This window comes from Periplaneta americana, chromosome 7 (assembly GCF_040183065.1).
Source record: "Periplaneta americana isolate PAMFEO1 chromosome 7, P.americana_PAMFEO1_priV1, whole genome shotgun sequence".
Classification (NCBI taxonomy): domain Eukaryota; kingdom Metazoa; phylum Arthropoda; class Insecta; order Blattodea; family Blattidae; genus Periplaneta; species Periplaneta americana.
In genome coordinates this window covers 173,375,769-173,395,473 of record NC_091123.1, presented here as the reverse complement: position 1 = coordinate 173,395,473, position 19,705 = coordinate 173,375,769, and the positions used below count along the sequence as shown (strand labels likewise).

General features: G+C 36.6%; 2 protein-coding genes across 7 annotated transcripts in view; both read left to right on the top strand.

The window, feature by feature from the left end:
• The window catches only part of LOC138703746 (alpha-tocopherol transfer protein-like), a 62,379-nt gene extending 46,504 nt beyond the window's left edge, over positions 1 to 15,875 (top strand). For all 3 annotated transcript variants that reach the window (XM_069831886.1, XM_069831884.1, XM_069831887.1), the window contains 2 exons: positions 1,612 to 2,244; positions 12,002 to 15,875. In XM_069831886.1, the coding sequence (XP_069687987.1) occupies positions 1,612 to 2,244; positions 12,002 to 12,171 (803 nt within the window). In that variant the 3' untranslated portion in view covers positions 12,172 to 15,875. The remainder of the gene's footprint in view (positions 1 to 1,611; positions 2,245 to 12,001) is intronic.
• Positions 15,876 to 16,011: 136 nt separating this feature from the next.
• Positions 16,012 to 19,705, top strand: part of LOC138703745 (B-cell linker protein) — an 86,756-nt gene continuing 83,062 nt past the window's right edge. For 3 of the 4 annotated variants that reach the window (XR_011333255.1, XM_069831880.1, XM_069831879.1), the window contains exon 1: positions 16,012 to 16,448. Coding sequence is in view for 3 of the 4 variants with exons in the window: in XM_069831880.1 (XP_069687981.1) it covers positions 16,368 to 16,448 (81 nt within the window). In the remaining variant the exon portion in view is untranslated. The remainder of the gene's footprint in view (positions 16,449 to 19,705) is intronic. The other variant, XM_069831881.1, reaches the window with a different exon arrangement.

Sequence of the window (19,705 nt, the reverse complement as noted above, 5' to 3'; positions counted from 1 at the left end):
GCAGCTGCAAAAGTTGCGTGTCGTGTTCACACGTAAGCCAAAAGTAGCGCGCTGCACGCTACTTTTCGTGCTGCGCAACCCGAGTGCTGCAAAAGTTGCAACTGGAGGTTGCGAGTCTGTTCACACACAGGGCGCTACTTTTGCAGCCGCAGTCATGCTGCAGGTTTCCATCTCCGTGTTGACTTCTCAATATACATTTTGTGGTTATGTTCGCATTATTAATAAACTCATGCGAAAGCTTCCTTATCTATTATTTGCTTTTCTGTCCTAACTAGTATTCAGAAATTGGCATTATTTTTACTATAAAACGCCTATATACTTAAATGATAACCAACAGCATATTCACGTAATCAATGTTGGCAAGCCTCCTGTTTGAAACTACGTTACAGAAAATTAAAAAGTGAATTATATCGTCAGCAAATATGCTCAGACTGTGTTGTGCATTTAATAACTGTTACAAATAATTTATTTTCATCACATCTAACATTAAAATACATCCAAATAATAAAAGTATCATTGGCACATATGGGTGGCAACACTGGTTGCAACCGCAGCAAAAGTTTCAACAAAACCGATATTGAAAATGCTGCGGCTGCAACCCTGAGAACCCTGTTCACACGTCGCTACTTTTAAGCTGCGTGCAGCATGGAAAAGTAGCGGGCAGCAGGTTCGGCAGCCGCTACTTTTCGGGTTGCACCGTTGTTCACACGTCGCAGTACGAGAGTTGCGCAGTTTTTTGTACTGCAGCGCTGCAAAAGTAGCGACGTGTGACCAGCGAATAGGGATTATAAAGAATGGACAATGAGCGAATTTTCCTGTGTTTTGTTTCTCTGTGCGCCAGCGGTTAGTTCCACTTTCAAGCGCTAGAGGTAGTGTAATCGAGCATACGCTAAGATAATAATTGAGAATAGAGTTGAGACACAGGATCCAAACATCGCCTATCTTATTGCATAATCCAGTAACGCTTTGCTTCAAATAAATTCAAGTTAACAGCTTTTCCTTATTTCTCAGTGACAAACTAGTTGTAATAATAATATTTTATATTTCAGATATAATACATTATATTATAAAATAATATAATACATTATAAAATTAAGTATCGAATTCGTTTAATATTTGTATAATAATATAATATAGGTATATGGTTTTACTTCTCGTAAGAGTTTTGTTTTTCCATTTTCAGCGCTATCAAATCATTACATATTTTAATTGTTGTTGGGGTCAACGTCTCAACTCTCATTATAAAGGAACTCTAGAGTCTAGACATTACAGTTAATGAAGGATTTATTACATTATGGATCCAATTTATTTTATTTGAGTACATAATGTACCTAGATGTATTAATTGTATGTGTTATATTTCCGCTGTGTCGACTGCTAGCTGGTGTGATGTCAGCGCCAACTCTAGGGAGAAAGCAGAATCTCACGCTTTAGCTGGCTTGAAGGTCATTGAAATCAGTCCGGCTACATCAAAGGTACCGACGCGAAGTGTCCATTCTTTATAATCCCTATTCGCTGGTGTGACCGTACCTTTAACAGTAGTGTGCAAATGTGTGAAACCTTTCATAATAGCTCGGAGTTTGCTAGCTGATACATTTGTGTTTCTCTCCAGAGGATGCACGTTTGGAGCGATTTCTGTACGGATGCAAATTGAGCGCGGAAAGAACCAAGCGTGTCCTGGACACATACTACATGGTGAGAGCTACAGTTCCAGAATTCTTCAAGAACAGAGACCCCATGTCTAAAGATATGCAGCTGTGTTTCAACGCTGTTTATTACGTGCCTTTGCCGGTGCTGACACCCCTTGGATATCGGGCAACATTGCTCCGGTTGGCAGACTATGACGTTGACAAGTTCGACGTGCGCAGTTTGACAACGCGCATCGTGATGTCACTGGACGCCCGTTTGCTGGAGGAGCGGTGCTTGAACAACGTGATGCTGGTGGATCTGCAAGGCTTCTCTACGGGACATTATTCCAAGCTTTCCCCCACACATTCGGTGTGCCGCAAGGCTCTGCTCTGCATCCAGGACGCCTTCCCGCTCCGCCTGGCGCAGGTGCACCTGCTCAATGCCCCTGCGTTCATAGGCAACATCATGAACCTCTTCAGGCCTTTCCTCAAGGAGAAGCTCATCGGCAAGTTCTTCTTCCACTGCGCCGGATACGAATCACTCTACGAACACGTGCCGAAGGACGTGCTGCCCATGGAGTACGGCGGTCACCTCAGCTCCATCCACGACCTCACGGGTAAGCATTTCTTTGTGACACTCGTGTTTATTTAACGACGCTGTATCAACTACGAGGTTATTTAGCGTCAATGGGATTGGTGATAGCGAGGTGATATTTGGCGAGATGAGGCCGGTGATTAGCCATAGATTACCTGGAATTCACCTTACGGTTGGGGAAAACCTCGGAAAAAACTCAACCAGGCAATCAGTCCAAGCGGGGATCGAACCCACGCCCGAGCGCAACTTCAGACCGGCAGACAAGCGCCTTAACCGACTGGGCCACGCCGGTGACGACACTCATGTTACAGTAACATCAGTCACTCCATATTTTACTCCTTCATTAAACGAAGTATGGAGACAAAGTAGCCTATCCATTGTAATACTGCAAAAAATGTATTTCGAAATTTTTATGGAATTACACATTTCCAATACCCATCATTAAAACAAAAAATATATATAAAATGAAGTGTTTTCTGTCAATCCATCTGCCTCTGTGTTTGTTGATAGCCTGCGTACAGATTTGTTTTCTAAAAATGCGGGGAGAGGCTAATGGGGCTAAAGACCCCCCCCCCCCGCAGATGTTATTTTTCAGTTAATGGCTAATATTCACTGTAGGTACAATCACTGATAACGAATGCATATAGTTTAAATTATCTTACAAATTAAAAATTTCATACTAAATGTGTAAATTAATTATTCAAGAGTTCATTGTTTATGATTGTAAAGGAAAACACACCCCAAATAATACTATAGAAGGCTTAAATTGCTGTAAATAACATGCATTTCTTAACGCTACAAGTTATTGACAATCTTTTGCTCATTGTCTACCTATAGTGAGGATCACGTAAGAGCAGTTCCTAAAAGACTAATTTGGTCGTCTCTTCAATGTTGCCAACTAATACCAGATATCACCAATGAGGGTAAAATCACAATACCATGTACAATAATAATAATAATAATAATAATAATAATAATAATAATAATAATAATAAAATGAGATGGGCAGGGCATGTAGCACGTATGGGCGAATCCAGAAATGCATATAGAGTGTTAGTTGGGAGGCCGGAGGGAAAAAGACCTTTAGGGAGGCCGAGACGTAGATGGGAAGATAATATTAAAATGGATTTGAGGGAGGTGGGATATGATGATAGAGACTGGATTAATTTTGCTCAGGATAGGGACCAATGGTGGGCTTATGTGAGGGCGGCAATGAACCTCCGGGTTCCTTAAAAGCTATTAAGTAGTAATAATAATAATAATAATAATAATAATAATAATAATAATAATAATAATAATAATATGTTAACAATAAGAATGTCTTGCTTATTTACTACATCTCATTTTTATGTTGGTAGGTATTTTCTAAATAGTTCAATAATTTGTGAAAGCGTAGGCCTATATTTTCCTCCTGGACCTCTCGCACATTATGTTGGAAATTAGTAGTTAATATGATCTAATATTAAAATGTATTTTATGTGACAACATGAAATTCATTGCTTTGACTAAACAGTTTACGATTCACGAGACCTAACCTAAAAATGTATTTTGTTTCAACACGTGAAACGATTAGTACAAACTCCGAAAACCGAATGCCACTTTAATATGTATGTTTAAGAACACTTACTCCTAATAATTTTGCTATTCTAATTGTAATTGCTGTCTCCATGCACATTTTCTATCAATCACCCAAGTGCATATAACACACCAGATGTTATATTTATTTACAGCTATCTGACTATAATCTTGAATTGTAACCATAACACAACACATATAATTATGATATTAATTAATTATTAGTATGTTCGAATTTTGCTAGCTTCCAGTAATCGTCTCAATTTGAATTTTCATAATTTTCACTACCGACAACAGCTGTTCCTGCTGCCAACATAACAGTTAGAAAATCACTACCAATTGTAGTATTTCTCAGTATCGAAATTCGAAACGAAATTGGCAAAAGAAAATTCAACCTTGAAACTAAAAAATCACCATAATCCACTAGCATATGTAATAATGGGGGGAAAGTGGTTAGGTTTCACCCTTAGGGTATGAAGTAAGCTGATCCGGACTATACAAGCACCGCAGACAAAATGAAGAGCTTAATTGTTGTGAAACGTGTAAAATGTATGAAGATTAAGTGACATCGATTTAACAGGTTTTCAAGGTAGATTGGGAACTGTCTCAAAAACGTAACTTGTTTCTGGATTTATATTGAGAAGCGATTTCGAAGGCTACTGCGAGCATATCAAATCCAGAACCAAATACCTTCCTGTGTTTGTCAAGAGTAAGTATTTCGTAACAGAACTGAAACATCAGTTCAAAATGCATTAAATTGAACTTTTTTGAAATTATGGAAAATTACCTCAACAAAACGAGTCAAATTAAATTAATTAATCTTGTCCCTGTACTTAGGCCTACTTACTTACTTACTTACCTACTTACTTACATACTGGCTTTTAAGGAACCCGGAGGTTCATTGCCGCCCTCATATAAGCCCGCCATTGGTCCCTATCCTGAGCAAGATTAATCCATTCTCTATCATCATATCCCACCTCCCTCAAATCCATTTTAATATTATCTTCCCATCTACGTCTCGGCCTCCCTAAAGGTTATTATATCGCACCATCTACCCTTAAGTACTAAATACGATAACCTATCACTGATAAATTCGATCTTTTTTACTGCTGATTTTATTCTTTTATGAATAAAGAATCCTGTTCCTAATTGGTGATTATCGTTTCCTTCCCCATAATACAACAAATTTAATAATCTCCTATTTGTATTATGCCGTTCCCATCTAACCTAACCTCCTGTACTCCCACAAAGTCTATTCTATATCTAGCTAGTTCTTTTGTACTAATGTTACCCCTCCTGTTCTATATAGACTTGTAACATTCCAAGTACCAAGTACCAAATCTCAAAACCTTATTCCTTTGCTGTGGTCGTGCCAGAGAATCAGTCCCATTCCGAGGCTTATTTGAAGGATTCGTAACAAGCTAATCTTGTCCCTGTAGTCGTATAAATTAAGACCCTATTTGTTATTTGTTATTATAGGCCTATAGACTCAATATAAAACCAGTAACAAGTTACGTTTTTGGGACAGTTCCGGCGTGACCGTAGCTTTGCGGTCTAAGGCATCCTCGCGTTACGGAATGCGCGCTGGTTCGAATCCTCATGGGGAAAGGATTTTCTCATGTAATTTCGACCAATTTATAGAACCGGTGCCCACCCAGAATCGTGATGAATTTCGGGAGCTGCGGTAGGCAGCGAAATCCCGTTACGGAAACCACTACAACGGGTGTGAGGCATCACCTTGCTGACCATATTATACCTTCGTTCTGGTTGGATGATCGTTCCTCTCTGCTGAGGCACGTGCACTTGAGGCCAGCAGATGGCTGGTCGGCCTTGGCCGTTCATGGTCTGTCGAGGCACGGGGAAAAAAATCATATTTGAAACCTTAAGTCTTTAACCTATTCTCTTTTAACTTTAACTTATGCAAGAAATAAAGTATAAAAGAAAACTGTTGGCGTCGGCTTTGAGTAAGTAAGCATTTATAGTTATATATTTTTTCACATTCAAATAAAGACTCGTTAAATTTTGTATGAAAAATAATCATATGTTATATATGGCCTATCATTATTTAATGGTTCAGGGCAGCCCACAGGAATTGTGGGCCCCACCACAAACATTTATAGGACCTCCCCACTAGCCAATATTTTAATAAATGTTGAAATTCTATATAATTTAAATATAGTACTGAGGCAACAAGCTAAGTACATTGTATTACAATGCAATGTTTCCACAAAGAAGAAAGTAACCTCCTTCAATAGCAGAGTGGTAGGCCTATTGTCACGTGGAACTTACGTCAGAGTTCAGGCGCTGTTTCACGAAACACAATTTTGTGATGCCCGGCCTAGACCAAGCTACAATTTCGGTGGAGTTTCGCCATGCTCACGTTTCACAGATAATCTGCTCACTCAGCATCCGGCTCAAACATCTTTTAATGCGATCGACTCCGGGAGGTTTTGAATAGTTCATAAGTAGACTTCGTTGAATTGCCACACGCAGCATGCAATCAAGTTGCCGATGTACGGTAGTATAGAAGAGGTGAGCGACCTCCCGGTCTCATAGTATAAGCAGTTCATTTTAAGAGATGTGACCGGTCCAAATAGATATAGCAGCTACAGCTAATGTATACCTATGTAAGCACTTGTTTTTGCATTACTGTGGTTGAATAGTCAAAGCTTAACATTTGTTCAGTGCAGACAAGAATTCAATCAAACATACTACAATGAGAGTGTTGCTGTTCCAAATAATTGCCCCTGGAATACCCTTACCCCCGCAGCCAGTCTTGACCCGTTGGAAAACGTGGTTGGATGCTGTTAATTATTAAGCGAAATATTACGGCAAAGTAATGGAGGTAATTGATGCACTGGATAGCACAGACAGTTCCGCTGTTTCAGCTGTAAAATCATTGCCTTCTGAACACCCATTGGAAGGTATTCTGTTCATTGCTTCTAATTTTAAAATCGTGTTCAAAAGCATCACCCTGTTAGAGTCGTCTAATCTACAACTCTCAGAAGCCCTCAATATAGTGTATAAAGTATCACAAACCGTTATCCAAAATAACAATTCACTAATTTCAGAAAAAAATGAAATGCAAGTTGAGAAACATTATTGCTAAAAATTCTACCTATTCACAACTTCGTATTATAAATGATGTACTATCAGGTCACGACAAGACGTCTGAAGTTGGTGTACTAAAAATTAGTGACTTTCCGTTCTTCAAATATGCACGTATTACATCGTGTGATGTTCAATGTACATTTTCCCAATATAAAAATTGTTTAAGTGACCATCGGAGGAGGTTACTTTGCAGTCGCTCAAAATGTACGTAACTCTTCACTGCATTGCACATATTCAAGGATGATGTGAGTATATTACATTAAATTTTAAAAGTTAATATAACTCACTACAAAATAATTGTGTACTTACATGTTTAGATGTTTCCTACTTCAATGATCATTCATTATATTTCTTGAATGCAGGATACAGGTTTTATTGTAACCGTAGTATACTGCTCAGTGTTTACATCAGAGGCATACTCCATTCGTTGCACGTCCCCTTCTCATACAGTCTATACCGCGTGCGTAGTAAACCTTACGATTCTCGTGGCTATTCCACGAAGTCTATTCATAAGTCTTTATGGCTTGAAACGAGTCAGGATTCTGATAGTATATTTGCGACTTACGCAGGGAGTTAATTTTTTACATAAAATGAAGTCTGTAGGACTACTTATTTTCGTAACGGCTTGGATTAAGTTCAATTTAAAAAGCAATTCAGCCAGATATTTCTCTCAAGCGACACTTTTTTGGAGGCATATGGTCCTTTCATTTTATGTAAAATAAATGTTCGTATAGAAAAGCATTTGAGCCAGTTTTGAATGAATCTGTATTTCTATGTTTTTCTTCCAATAAATACTTGTTAATGTTCAGTAAAAGTGTTAAATTTCATATGCACCATTCCCGGATAACATGTCTCACACATAGCCTAATGACTACGATAATCTGACGCTATTTGTAACAAGTGAACAACACAGTCAGATAGACGGCATAACTGAAAGCACTTTTCGATAATCGGGGAAAACCTTGAAATAAACTTTTTGAGGCATCATAGTACTTTCTACCTACATTTTATGTTACACTTCGAAACAACAAACAGAATTGTATGACACTTAATAGACCTACTCTTCCTAGTGATCTTTATCCAATATAAACGTTTAGCATTGTGCATACTACAGGGTGATCCGTTTGGGTATGGGTAAAATAAAAACATCGTAAAACATTTACTACTGAACTTTATTTGTTGAAACTTTGTGCATACAACACTGAAAGATGGGAGATTCCTCAGAGTCCAACATGACCCCCATTGCGCACCCTGCACAACTCAACGGTGATGCCCATGTCCGTTGTAACGTAAGAGGGGTGATTTGTTGAAAAGCTTGAGTAATTTTTACTCTCTGATCATCAATGTTGTTGTTGTTGTTTTCTAATACCAGGCGTTTGACAATAAAGTCATTTGACCTCTTGCACTCCAATATTTTTCAAAGATATTATCATGGCCATCCACTGAAGCACAGATTCTGAGGTGTTCCCAATCCATTTCTTGGTTTTAGTTGCACAATGGGCAGTTAGGGGACTGATATATTCCAATTCTATGCAGGTGTTTGGCCAAAAAATCATGGCCTGTTGCCAATCTAAATGCAGCTACAGACGATTTGATCATCAATGTTCCTGTATTTCTGTGAATAGAATATCTCTTACAAAACCCCAAAGAAGCCAGGAGGGATTAGATCTGGAGTGTTTGGGGGCCAAGTCAAGAGATACCTGCTTCTCGTACTAAGTTTCGCCTGCGACCTCCTCCTTGTTTTTTTTTTTTTTTTTTTTTTTTTACAGATAACCTGTTTCTACAAATGTTCGATACCACAACATTATGGAGTCGTATTTAGGTACATTACGCATACCATACTGACATCGAAATTCCCTTTGAACCTTTTAACACTCTCAAATTTAGCATCCCAAAGAACACATTGTGCCCGCTGTTGATTTGTAATAGCCATTTTAATCGTCTACGATTTTCATTTGTGCTTTCAGATTATGCATTGTTGATTGTTATACAGGGTGGACCATTTAAGATGATACTGTACAATATCTCCAAAACTAAGCGTTGTAGAAATAAGTGTCTTGAATAAAAGTTGCTTGATATTATGGGGGAAAGTAAATGCCATTTGTCGTGTTTTATTTGGAGGACGTTGTGATAGTTATTTTAGGGTCAATTTAATTTTTTTTTAAATAGGAACCTACATTTTTATGTTGTTTCTCATTCCTCATAAAAAACTAAACAACTTCTGTATGAAGCACTTTGCAATTGTTTTTACACCAATGTAAATAACAACAAAAATTATGAATGGCTGTGTACGAAGAGCGCAATGTATGGTTGGACCCATTCGAAACAGTCCAGCATCACAGTACGCGAGGAGGCAATGAGACATTCTATCCGTTGTTTTGTTTACTTTCCACCGTAGGACGGTTTCCTTGTATCTGTCGTTAGTGTACTTGCAGCCACCTTCGAGTCCAGGTGGATCCACTGGTGGTACGTACCCACAATTAGCGATTACCGAGTAGCAACCATCAGTTCCATGCAAGTCGTTTAAAGGCCCATTCACAAAAACTTATTAGATTACCAGGAAACAATTGGCATTCATACAGTCCTCTCTGTAGATTGAAAACTCAAAAAAGTTTCATATCCATTGTTCAAGAATTAAAACAGAAAATCAATATCCCGAATTTAAAAGAAAACTTACAAATTAAACCAAACCCTTTAACTCTATTAAATATGGAATATAATCTAAATTTAACAGAAGAAATACTGAAATCAGAAGTGAACACTGAAATACTAAAACAATTGTCTTTAGAGACAATTAATATTAGGTACACTCCACAAAACTGGCTACATTTATACACCGACGGATCCTTGATCTCCAGAGAACAAGGTGCCGGTGCAGATGTTACGTGCTGTCTCTTCTCACTTTATAGATCTCTTGGGTATGGAACAACAAGTTTTGATGGTGAAATCATTGCAATAAGTGAAAGTCTCAGGAATCTTCTATGCCACATCAGTAAATTTAAAAATGCAGTTATATTGTCAGACTCCAAAGCAGCTATTCTATCAATAGTATCTAAACACACACCTTCATCTCAAACAGCAGAAATAACTAAAATGCTCTCTCAATTAACATCACTCAATAAAAGAATTGTATTCCAATGGATACCATCCCATTGTGGAATCCTGGGAAACGAGAATGCGGATGCTTTAGCAAAGAAGGGCAGCACTGCTACTTACAGACCTGTTACTAAATCTACGTATTACTCTGTGAAGAGATTTATTAAATCTACATACTTAGACTTCAACAAACAAAATTTGATAACACAATCCCAAGGGAAAAAATGGAACTCTCTGCATCACAATCCACAGTTAATTCCCGATTTCCCACGAAAATCGTCTGTAGCTGCATTTAGATTGGCAACAGGCCATGACTGTTTGGCCAAGCATCTGCATAGAATTGGAATATATCAGTCCCCTAACTGCCCATTGTGCAACTCAAACCAAGAAATGGATTCGGAACACCTCAAAATCTGTGCTTCAGTGGCTGGCCATGATAATATCTTTGAAAAATATTGGAGTGCAAGAGGTCAAATGACTTTATTGTCAAACACCTGGCATTAGAAAACAACAACAACAACAATGAAAATTAAACATAACCGTAACATAAACACAGAAGTTTGCGCCCAGGCTACCAAATGGGATCATTCACAATGATTCACATAAGCATTGACATAAACATTACCGTAAGACGTTAACATGAAAGTTTGCAAACTCCAAACTTTCATGCTTATGTTTACGTGATTTGCAAACAGAACACAATCGTGGAGCGCTGAAGTATACGACAGAATATGAGGAAATGGCGTCGTTGTTATGTTTCCATGGTTACCAAGTATGTTTGCTGTTATGTTTATGTTCCCAAATGACAAATGATATTTACTTTCCTCCATAATATCAAGCAACTTTAATCCAAGACATTTCTTTCTACAATGGTTAGTTTTGGAGATATTGGACAGTATCAACTTAAATGGTCCACAAGTGTTTTTTTTTATTATCCAATTTAATAAACCCTATTTCACCCTGAGGTATATTAGGGTTATAGTTGGTATCAAAATACATATTTTATAAGCAATAAACAATAATGCAATTATCATACAAAATTGTGGTCAAGGTTACAATTCACATGAATTATGTACAAGAATGCACCTTAATGAAAGAATGGATCGTTTCATAAAGCCTCAAGGCATGTCTCTATATTTATATCTAATGGTTATAGGAAGAAATACTTACAAAACAACAGACACAATGTCTTATTGCCTCCTCGCCTACTGTGATGCTGGACTGTTTCGAATGGGTCCAACCATTCATTGCGCTCTTCTTACACAGCCATTCATAATTTTTGTTGTTATTTACATTAGTGTAAAAACAATTGCAAAGTGCTTCATACAAAAGTTGTTTAGTTTTTTATGAGGAATGAGAAACAACATAAAAAATGTAGGTTCCTATTTAAAAAAAATTAAATTGACCCTAAAATAACCATCACAACGTCCTCCAAATAAAACACGACAGTGGCATAATATCAAGCAACTTTTATTCAAGACATTTATTTCTACAACGCTTAGTTTTGGAGATGTTGTACAGTATCGACTGAAATGGTCTACCTCGTATATGGAAACTCCCATCTTTTAATCATAATATAACCAGCAAGAAATTTTTCTTACTATCATAATAGCTTTACTCTCGGCTCCACAAGTAAAGAACCCTGGCCTCACACCACTTCTGTACAGATGACAGTGATTGACAGGCCAGTTAGGGGAGGTAAACTTGCTAAAACTTTCAGCTGTTGCCACGTTTGCTCTTGGCTGGACTCTTTAAATGTAATTTCTTTTGCAACTGGTTGGATTCTTTCAAAAATGGAAAATTCACAACACAGCATTCTCGGCGGTCTCCTGGCGGTATCTTTGTCCCCAGTTTCACTAATTGGGGGATCGTGTCAGTCAGATTTATGGCTTCCTGAACCCAACCCTGCAACGAAGGTTCTTTACTTGTGAAACCAAGAGTATAATAATAAATTAATATTATCCAGACTGTATGGTATATATGTTTGTATATTACAGAGAGCTGGAATCGAAAGTTAATATCCCTGAGGTCCTGGTTTCTGCAGGAACAGCTGATCAGTAAGTCGGACGAATCCAGATGCCCCGCGGGACGGCGTAGCAGCACGGCGTCAGCTCTGGCATCGGGTGACGAGATGCACGGCACTTTCAGGAAGCTCAGCATCGACTGATGCAATTTGGAGTCCCATAAAATAAATCTGAAATAAATCTAAAGCGCATGATACTCAAGAAGCTTCAGTTCCGTTCTTTATTATACAGTAATCATGCATACGTCACTTTCTATCGTTAGGAAAGTCGACCCATGAATCTGTAGCCGGGAGGAAAAAGGTCTTAAGTCAATTTTTTGTGAAAATGAGATTTTTATATATTCTGAAAATCGTCTGTACTGCATTTAGATTGGCAACAGGCCATGATTGTTTGGCCAAACACCTGCATAGAATTGGAATATATCAGTCCCCTAACTGCCCATTGTGCAACTCAAACCAATAAATGGATTCGCAACACCTCAAAATCTGTGCTTCAGTGGTTGACCATGCTAATATCTTTGAAAAATATTGGAGTGCAAGAGGTGAGATAACTTTATTGTCAAACGCCTGGCATTAGAAAACAACAAACAACATATATTCTGAAAGCGGAAACAATTCTCTACAATCTGGTAAAACGGCCAAAGTCAAATAAGACTCCTGACTGAATTTATAGAAGATTACCAAATGTCCAAAGTACTTTTTGAATCGAGCACACACATAATAAAGGCTTAAGAATGTTTAAAACTTTTTTCCTTACAAACCATCACATGTTTTCTTTCCATGCTTCCCTATTAAAAAGGTCTAGAATGTACAGGAACATCACTTTATTTTTACCAACATTTTTAACATTAACCTGGCTATACTCGGAAACACTGTTGCCCCCTTCCATTACAGGAGTTTGATGTTACTAGTGCAATATGTAAACAAATCATTTTACTAGGCATAGGAGGAGAGAAAAGTAGTGTATCCATTTATGTTGTAGGGAAATACGATATTACGATTTTCAGTTTGATCATTACTTTTACGGAATTTATAAAAATACAGTAGAGTAGTAACATTTTTTTTTCAAAAAACTCAACTTTTCAGGCGGCTATGTTCGTTATGTAATGTCTACTTTATTTAGCATATTAATTATTGATGTTATCATACAATATAGAGAGTGCATTTAAATTGAGGGGGTCATAAGTAAAGGGCTGTAAGTGCACTTAAGTTACTTTTGAGAAAATGGGGTTTAAATATTTAAGCTTTCGTAAAATTGGCGAAATTTTTTATTTAAATTTTAATGTGTGATGCGATTAAAATATCCCTTTGCCACTAAAATTTTAGATACTTTTGCTTACACTGGATGCACTTAACTCATGTTATTACAAATGTCACTAGCATTCCTTTGCTTCTAGCCACCTCAATTCAAAAAAAGCTAATCTGAATTTTTAAACAAGTTGCTGAAAATGGTTGCCGTTCGTTACAATGCAGGCTTCAATTCAGTACGCATATTATTAAAAACATTTTGAAGCATATTCTCTGAAATTGAATTTATCGTTTCTTGAATATAATTTTTTAGTACGATATTATTAATATAGGTTCTTTCTTCTATAGAAAACGCAACCATATTTCTGAAACACACTATACACTGCAGTGTTTACTTCACTGCTTGAAGACTTCGAATGCAACAGCGGCCGTAAGTTTGTGTGTCTGACGGGAGCAAGGACATTAGTGAAGGGGTGAGAGTGAAGTACATTCAGAAATGCAGGTACAATAAAAATGCAAGTAAAAATAAAATTATGTCCCTGTATTTTAGCCATTTTATCACATACTGATGCCATTTCCTTTTAAAACTTTAAGCTCAAGGGTAAACAGTCCTATAATTGTTTAAGACCCATTTTGCATTCCTAATAATTTACATTTCTCATTTATTTTGACATGAAAAAGGTTTTATGTTTAAATAGTCCCTTCTACTCAGTTTGGCTTCTAGTCTTAAAAGGGCTTAAGTGCGGCTATTTTTTGGAAATAATCAAGAAAATTGTTAGAAGAAATATAAACAAATAATATCCAGAAAAAAACCTCTTAATTAAAATAAACTCTATAATTGACACCAAATTCAATCTTTCTACTGCTCTCCTGAAAAGTATACAATTTTTATTTAAGACCTTTTTCCTCCCGGCCACGGGAAGGTATCTGACAGTTTTATGTTAGGAAAATATTTGGGGCTAAGAGGGATGAAGTTACAGGAGAATGGAGAAAGTTACACAACACAGAACTGCACGCATTGTATTCTTCACCTGACATAATTAGGAACATTAAATTCAGACGTTTGAGATGGGCAGGGCATGTAGCATGTATGGGCGAATCCAGAAATGCATATAGAGTGTTAGTTGGGAGGCCGGAGGGAATAAGGCCTTTGGGGAGGCCGAGACATAGATAGGAGGATAATATTAAAATGGATTTGAGGAAGGTGGGATATGATGGTAGAGACTGGATTAATCTTGCTCAGGATAGGGACCAATGGCGGTCTTATGTGAGGGCGGCAATGAACCTCTGGGTTCCATTAAAGGCAGAAGTAAGTAATTAAGTAGTGATGTGATTATGTTATCCCTGAATGAAACCTGCACCCGAAGCAACTCCGGATCAGCAGACAAGCGCCTTAGCCGACTGAGCTACGCCGGTGGCTTTGCTAATGCTCTCTACATGGTTAATACATATTATGGAAATGCCGCCTGATTGTAAAGGATAGTACTGCCTTTGATTCTTTGGCTCATAGAGGCATTCCTAATGGATAGATAAATAACACAAATAAATAAATAAACTATAGCATTACGCCAAAAATAAAAATAAACAGAACAGTAAGTTGAACTTCCAACTATTATAAATAATTAGGACTATAGGACTACATTTTTTTTTTTTTAACTTAGTTATTTCCTTCCCAAAGAACTGTCTGTCACCATTTTGAAAACTTGTCTTAAGACGACTTTCGTTTCGCTAGTTATAATTGGGATATTTTCATTGTTAAATTGCTTTCAAATTTACCCCATAATAGTAATAATAATGCGAGGGGCACCATCCCACGATCAACTGTAAACACTATCAAAACATTTGGAATCCATTACATCATTCCAAAAATAATTACTTCAACCATTAAAGGGTCTGTAGCGATTCTGAAAAATCATTTATACGGAATATCACAATCCCCCCCCCCTTTTCTATTCATTAGTGTGTGATTGTTACAAATATATGTACAAATTTATTATTTCTTAAATTTAAGCTCCTAGTTCACATTTCAATTTGACTCATCTATTTTACTGTAATCGTTACTATTCTTATGTGTTATTCTGTGTTTTTGGCAACCCAGGATGGCTGGGCAGACTATTTCTTGGAAATAAATTGTATATAAAAAGTGAAAGTTAGAAGCACAAATAATACAGTATAATTCAAGGTCATTGTAAGTCGCTTTATCTTTATTAACTATGAAGATAGATTTTGAAAATAGTATATGTGACCCGTTGCGCGAAAAGGGATCTAAAGTCGTGAAAGGAAATTTTACAGAAAAACAAAATAACGAATTTGGAATGTAAAATCTGCATTTCTATGTTTTGACATCTTGCGCTACCTGTAGACTTTTTTCTACATAATAAACTATGACGTAGTTTTACACAGTGCTTCTTAAATACCTAAATCTTTCTTAGTTGCTAAGAAAACAAGTGAAAACTTTAGTTGCATTTTTCTCGAAAAGAACAGTACATAATGTAGTATCAACATTCAATAAATAATATAGTAAAAACTATAGCACCTAGAACCATGATTTTTTTTTTAAATGATCAGTATTTCATCCTCTTTCTGAAACCACAAAAAAAAATGAAAAATCCCACTTTAGGTCCCATTTTCTGCAACTGGTCACATATTATTTGACACTACACAACATGACACTTTGTTTCGGAAGGTAATCGTTTCACAGGTTTCTTGCGTGATGTCGCTCGGAACGATGTTTCCACTGCCATCTGGTAGCATTAATGAGAGCTATATACACCAGTTCCGATCGAAGGCTCGTGAGGGAATGTTATAGCGATGTGCCACTCCCCCTTCTCTCCAAGTTTTCCTCCGATTTACATTTACATTAGGATCAGTGCTTATGACAATAGTAACAGGAAATGCGATATCAGAATCACAAGTCTGCAAGGAAGTGAGGCAGCACAAGCTGGCGTCAATTTTTTGTGACAGTGTATGGCGTGTGACCCGAGCGTGTGCGCCGCCAGCTTCATTTGTTTTTTTATATGAATGAGTCAAACGTAATGAAGGCAGTGTGCGGTCTTTTTTATCAAGCACATGGTGAAAACATCGACTGAAGAATGTCGAAACGAAGTCACCACATTGCTACGCAGGGAATTCGTGCTTGGACAACGGAGCAAGTTCAGAAAGTCCTCATTGACGTAAGTTGGTTGTCAGAGCGTATTAAAACCCGTTCTTGTGAACTTTCTTCTAACTTGGTAACTGTTTCTCGTAATACATTATTGTCGCGACATGCTATTTCATGAGGAAGAGCGTGACGTAATGTGGAAGTGCAAGGAAGGTGCTTTAACTATGATGTCTGTCTTTAAACACAAATTAATTGCTCTCGGAAAGTCAAAAGTAACGTTAACCATTTATTTGACTGAGGGTCCTGTCATTTGTGGTAACAATGTTAATTCTGAAATCAATTAATGTTAAGCGTATATCTATGCGATATAAATGTTAATTAATATTTTAGAATATGATAAAACCTTGTACCGTGGATGACAACTTATAGGCCTACTATAATGTCGATTTACAGAAAGTGTCTGAAGAAACAACAAATCAATTTATTCTCCTTTCTCCTCAACACTCCAAGATTTGGTCTGAAAATCTATTCTGGAATCTTGTGAATTATGACGTGTAAATATGTCACTACTAAAATGTCGATGTTTATAAAGTAATTATGATGTTTATAAAGTAATTATTATTTTTCATTATATCTACAACAGAAGCAAGTCTATTATTTTATTCAGCTGTAAATAATATACTTTATAAACTATGTATATTAAATTTAATACTATTTTCAAATTGATAGTACCAATATGTGCGTTTTGTTGTAGTCGAAGTCCAGTAATTTATGCAGGCATTAATAATAATAATAATAATAATAATAATAATAATAATAATAATATCTAGATCTAAACTTTTACTGGACAGCTGAGTCCAGAGTTAAAAAATTGACATCATCGAGATACTGACTATTGTTGTATACACTCCTTTGAACGTTTAACATTTGCGCCTATGGGTGCGGTGAATTGAGTCAGAAAAGTTGAGTAAGTAAATAGACTGCAAAGAATTGTTCATTTTGGCATAGAGCCCAGAAAAATGAAGGGTAGATGAAGCATGAACTGTATTGAACTGGATTCAAGCGAAACAACAGATACCCTAACGGAGAAATTATATTTTGATGCAATTAAGTCTTCTTGATTGATAAATGTTATATATGGCGCAGTAAGTTTATTAGTAAAGCGATTGAAGACATCTTAGTCACTAGAAAGTAGACTTGGTTAATAAAGTAATTTGTTGACATTTTTCCTCTTCTTATACGATTGTGTATGACGCGACTCTTCCTCTTTCCACATAAACCAGTGTGCAAACATCCGAGATAAGACACACTTGTTGAGGTTGCTTACTAGAGACAATGACAAAATAGAATGATCGTGAAGTCAAAGAGAAAAAAATATTATTTAATACAGATACTTAAGTGTTTCCAAAATCTTCTGCTTGTATTGATGTAGAATATTTGTTAAACTCTGTTGTGGTGCGAACTCCCTTTTATTGTGGAATGAATTCATGCAATTTCCTTCTTTTTTTAAGCAAATAAATGTAAAAAACACAGTAGCTTATAAATTCTCTCGCCCTCCATCATCCCCTCAGGACCGAATCTCTAAAGGGTGAAACAAGCTATTTTGTAGGAGGAATAACCATTTCAGTACTCTTACATGTAAGATTAAAACTTCTATTATAATTCAAGCGTATTATTATTATTATTATTATTATTATTATTATTATTATTATTATTATTATTATTATTATTATTATTATTATTGATTTATATTCTTATTTTATACTAGGCCCATTCACAATGAAAATTAAACATAACACTGACATTAACATTGCCGTAAGACGTTAACATGGAAGTTTGCAAACTCCAAACTTTCATGCTTATGTTTACGTGATTTACAAACAGAACACAATCGTGGAGCGCTTGAAGTATACGGCTGAATATGAGGAAATAGCATCGTTGTTATGTTTCCATGGTTACCAAGTATGTTTGCTGTTATGTTTATGTTCCCATCGTGAATGATGGTATGACTTCTTGATTTTACCACAGTCTAGTATATACAGTCGCGAAGCTCAATACGTAGTAAATATGCAAACATTAGATAGTTGCTCACCACTAGGATCGCTAATATCGCCTTATTACAGGCAATGCAAAATAGTACCGTCACAGTCTATTGTTTCTAGCACCCTCAAAACTCAAGCTTCGTGACTGTATTTAGTAGACTGTGATTTTACCATAACGTTTACATTCTTAAGTTAACGCCTACGTTATGTTTTATTTTCATTGTGAATGAGGCTTAAGTTAACGCTTACGTTATGTTTTATTTTCATTGTGAATGCATTAAACATAATATTTCATGTGTAAAAATACTTATAAAATACCTAAAAAGAAAAATGTTTATAACACTCTATAGTCTACACACCTCAGTACAACTGTAACTTCCTATTTTTCTCTCGTGAACAGGGTTGCCAGATTGATTTTACCTAAAGTCGCCAAATATTGGTGCTATTGTAGTCCAATGTCACCAATTTACCTAGGTAGGCCTACTTTAAAAATTATATCATATTTATGTAATAAATTCTGTAAATTTAGTATTCATGGCGTTCGCTTTGCATTGGTTTTTGTACCGATCTTCTGACATTTCTCCCACTTCTCCAATTTTGCGAAACACAAGTCACTGTTAAACTCCCCTTACAAATTAAACCAATCTCAATATTAACGCCTTTGAACGAATGAAATATTTAGGGAGTTGGAGTAGGAACTACGGTTGGATTGTTAATTTTTACGTTGTTAGAAAATTCTCTATATTGCTTCGCCTATAAGTTCCAGTATTTATCAATTAATCGGTCCTCAAATTAAGAAAAAATAGCGCTGTAGAACTACTTCCTGGGGCGAGGGAGAAATAGCGATACGTTTGTTTAAACCAGTGTCAAAGATCGGTCACAACATGTTCCGGCGCTCAACCATAATAGCTATACAGTATATTTTATACAATAAAGTTTTCTTGGATAAAAAACCAAGTTATGGCGTGTCAACAATGATAAGTCTAATATTTAATTGGATTGGATTCGGGATGTATCAACAATGGATATCCCATTATCTTCTGGCTTAGTTGCCTCATAAGTGGTGCCTTCTTGGTATCGCTTGTGATGTTCAGATCTGTCTTCGGACAGTTGACTGAACAACAACAGCAGTGGACTACTTAATAAAATAAAATTAATAAAGGATTAAGTGCTTTTTTCTCTGTCGCCCAAATTTCGCAAAATTCCGGGCAAAAGTCGCCCAAATGGAGTTAGTCGCAATTCTTTAAAAATAGGTCTAAAAATCTCTGTTTATGTAGCCCAAACGGCG